This window comes from Phalaenopsis equestris, unplaced genomic scaffold, assembly GCF_001263595.1.
Source record: "Phalaenopsis equestris unplaced genomic scaffold, ASM126359v1 Scaffold197379, whole genome shotgun sequence".
NCBI classification, from domain to species: Eukaryota; Viridiplantae; Streptophyta; class Magnoliopsida; order Asparagales; family Orchidaceae; genus Phalaenopsis; species Phalaenopsis equestris.
The window spans coordinates 1-2,064 of NW_018217328.1; the positions used below are offsets into that span (position 1 = coordinate 1).

The 2,064-nt window shown below is 36.3% G+C and overlaps 1 protein-coding gene across 1 annotated transcript; it reads left to right on the plus strand.

The window, feature by feature from the left end:
- The first annotated feature begins 481 nt into the window (after window positions 1-481).
- On the plus strand, window positions 482-1,667 carry LOC110035344 (protein PGR-like). Its single transcript, XM_020739576.1, has 3 exons — window positions 482-729; window positions 888-1,136; window positions 1,214-1,667. The coding sequence occupies exons 2-3, from the start codon at window positions 987-989 to the stop codon at window positions 1,343-1,345; spliced, it is 282 nt and encodes a 93-aa protein (XP_020595235.1). The 5' UTR covers window positions 482-729; window positions 888-986; the 3' UTR covers window positions 1,346-1,667.
- The last annotated feature ends 397 nt before the right edge of the window (window positions 1,668-2,064 follow it).

Consider the following 2,064-nt stretch of genomic DNA (forward strand, 5'->3'; position numbering starts at 1 on the left):
TTTTTTTTTTTATTTATAAAGGCTGTGTTCCTAATAAAATGATGGTTTTGTGCCTATCCCGCCTTGGATTCTAAGACTTGGCCTTTCATGTTTGGAAAGTCAACTTCCAATCAAATCGCTGGGATGCAGAGGAGACATTCGGCTTTGGATAATAGTTTTCCAGTCATTTGGCTTCCGGTATTTGACTTTGATTACCCATCATTGGATGCTCATTTTCCACTAATGTGGTTCCAAATGCTTTGCTTTGATCACTCGGCTTTGGGCACTTGGTCTTCGTTTGCTTCCTTCTTTGAGGTGGTTTCTGACGAGTGGTGAGCTCTGGACCTTTGGATTCGCAATAACATGGACTGCCCAATCATTGATGACCGGGATAGTCACTTTATGACTATACCTATGCATATACTCACATATTATCAGTATTTATATATGTATGCCTTTTGATTTGATCTCCAACTAGCTCAATTTGTTCCAGGCTTAACTCAAAGCAAGTTTATCTGAGCCGGGCTTGGCTTGCTCTTGCCTTCATTTGTGTTTTATCCAAGCCATAGTCCAAGCAGATTTTTTGAGCAATCTTCGATCTCCAAGTCTAATTTATAGCCTCTCATCCTCATCCAATAGAATGGATGGTTTCAATCGATGAAACAAAATTTAAGCCTTTTTGCTTGAGATCCCATGTAATTTGCATTTCCATTGAATAATAAGGCATTGTGAGCCCACATCTAAGAAATAGTGAGTGTCTTCTTAAGCTACCAATGTCTTTGCTTTTCTTGCTGCTTTTTCTTAATTTGACCTTCCTTTTAAAATAATTTCTAATGTTGAACCTTTAAATTTCCTTTGTTGAGATGATGCTTCCAACAAGACATAATATTCGTTTCTTTTCCCGATAGACTGTACGCAGGGGTACAAACGGCGGGGTTACCCTAGATGGACTTCTAGCTGCTACAGCTGCGGGCATCGCCATTGGTATTCCTTTTACTCTTGCTGGAATGATCACGGCTGAATGTTCTGCAGATGCAGCTTGGAGGCAGCTGCTAGCAGTACCAGTTGCTGCATTAGCCGGGCTTTTTGGAAGCCTGATAGATTCATTTATAGGCGCAACACTACAGTTTAGTGGATATTGTAGCGTGCGGAAGAGGGTAAAACTTCCATTTTTTTTTAAGCTCTCAATCTGTTTTCATTTCTGAATTGAAATATTTGCTTTAAATTGTTTAAGGTGGTCGCCAAACCTGGTGCGACTGTGTTGAAGATCTCAGGAATGAACATCCTGGACAACAATTCGGTGAATATAGTCTCTGTGTTTTTGACAACGCTGCTTACTTCCATCGCCTGCATTTACATCTTCTAGGTGCTCAGGCTGGTAATTATTATATGCTAATTAGTTACTTCGATTCATGGGCAATTCTATATCATCTACACTAAATAATAATGGCTGAAATAGAAAATCTATATCATTTGCTTATTATTTACTTGTTATAATATGGTTGAGATAACGTATCCTTTAGGTTCAGCCCAAGTTATGTTTTGATATGAAATGTTTTTTATTGATTTTTGCTGTTACGACAAAGAAAGAAATATAGAATATGAAAAGATTATGATGATATTATCAGAGATGATGATTATTGGCTTTGGGAAATGGACAAAGAACTGGATGTCTGTGAGTTTATTTTTTGTTATTTATTTATTTATTTTTGGATGAATGGTCAATTTGTTGCACGCTTCACGATCTGCAGTAGAGTAAACAATTCAAGACAATATGATTTAGAAGTTGTTCAATGATAGATCCACAAAATCAGGAAGTAAAAATGTGTTCACATGGTTCTTCTTTAAGTAGTTGGGGTGTCAGCTTATGAAATTTTATATCATACATTTGTACTAAATGAAAAAAAAAATCATTTAAGTTTTAGAAAAAGATTGAAGAAATATGGATTTTAGACATAACATTTTGATGATTAATTTATTTTCTATTATTACGTTTATGGAAAGTACTCCATTCACCTTAAAATGATTAATGTGGACAGTGGGTCTTAAGGTGAGTTTGGGGCCGTAGTTTTTTATGTTTGGCAA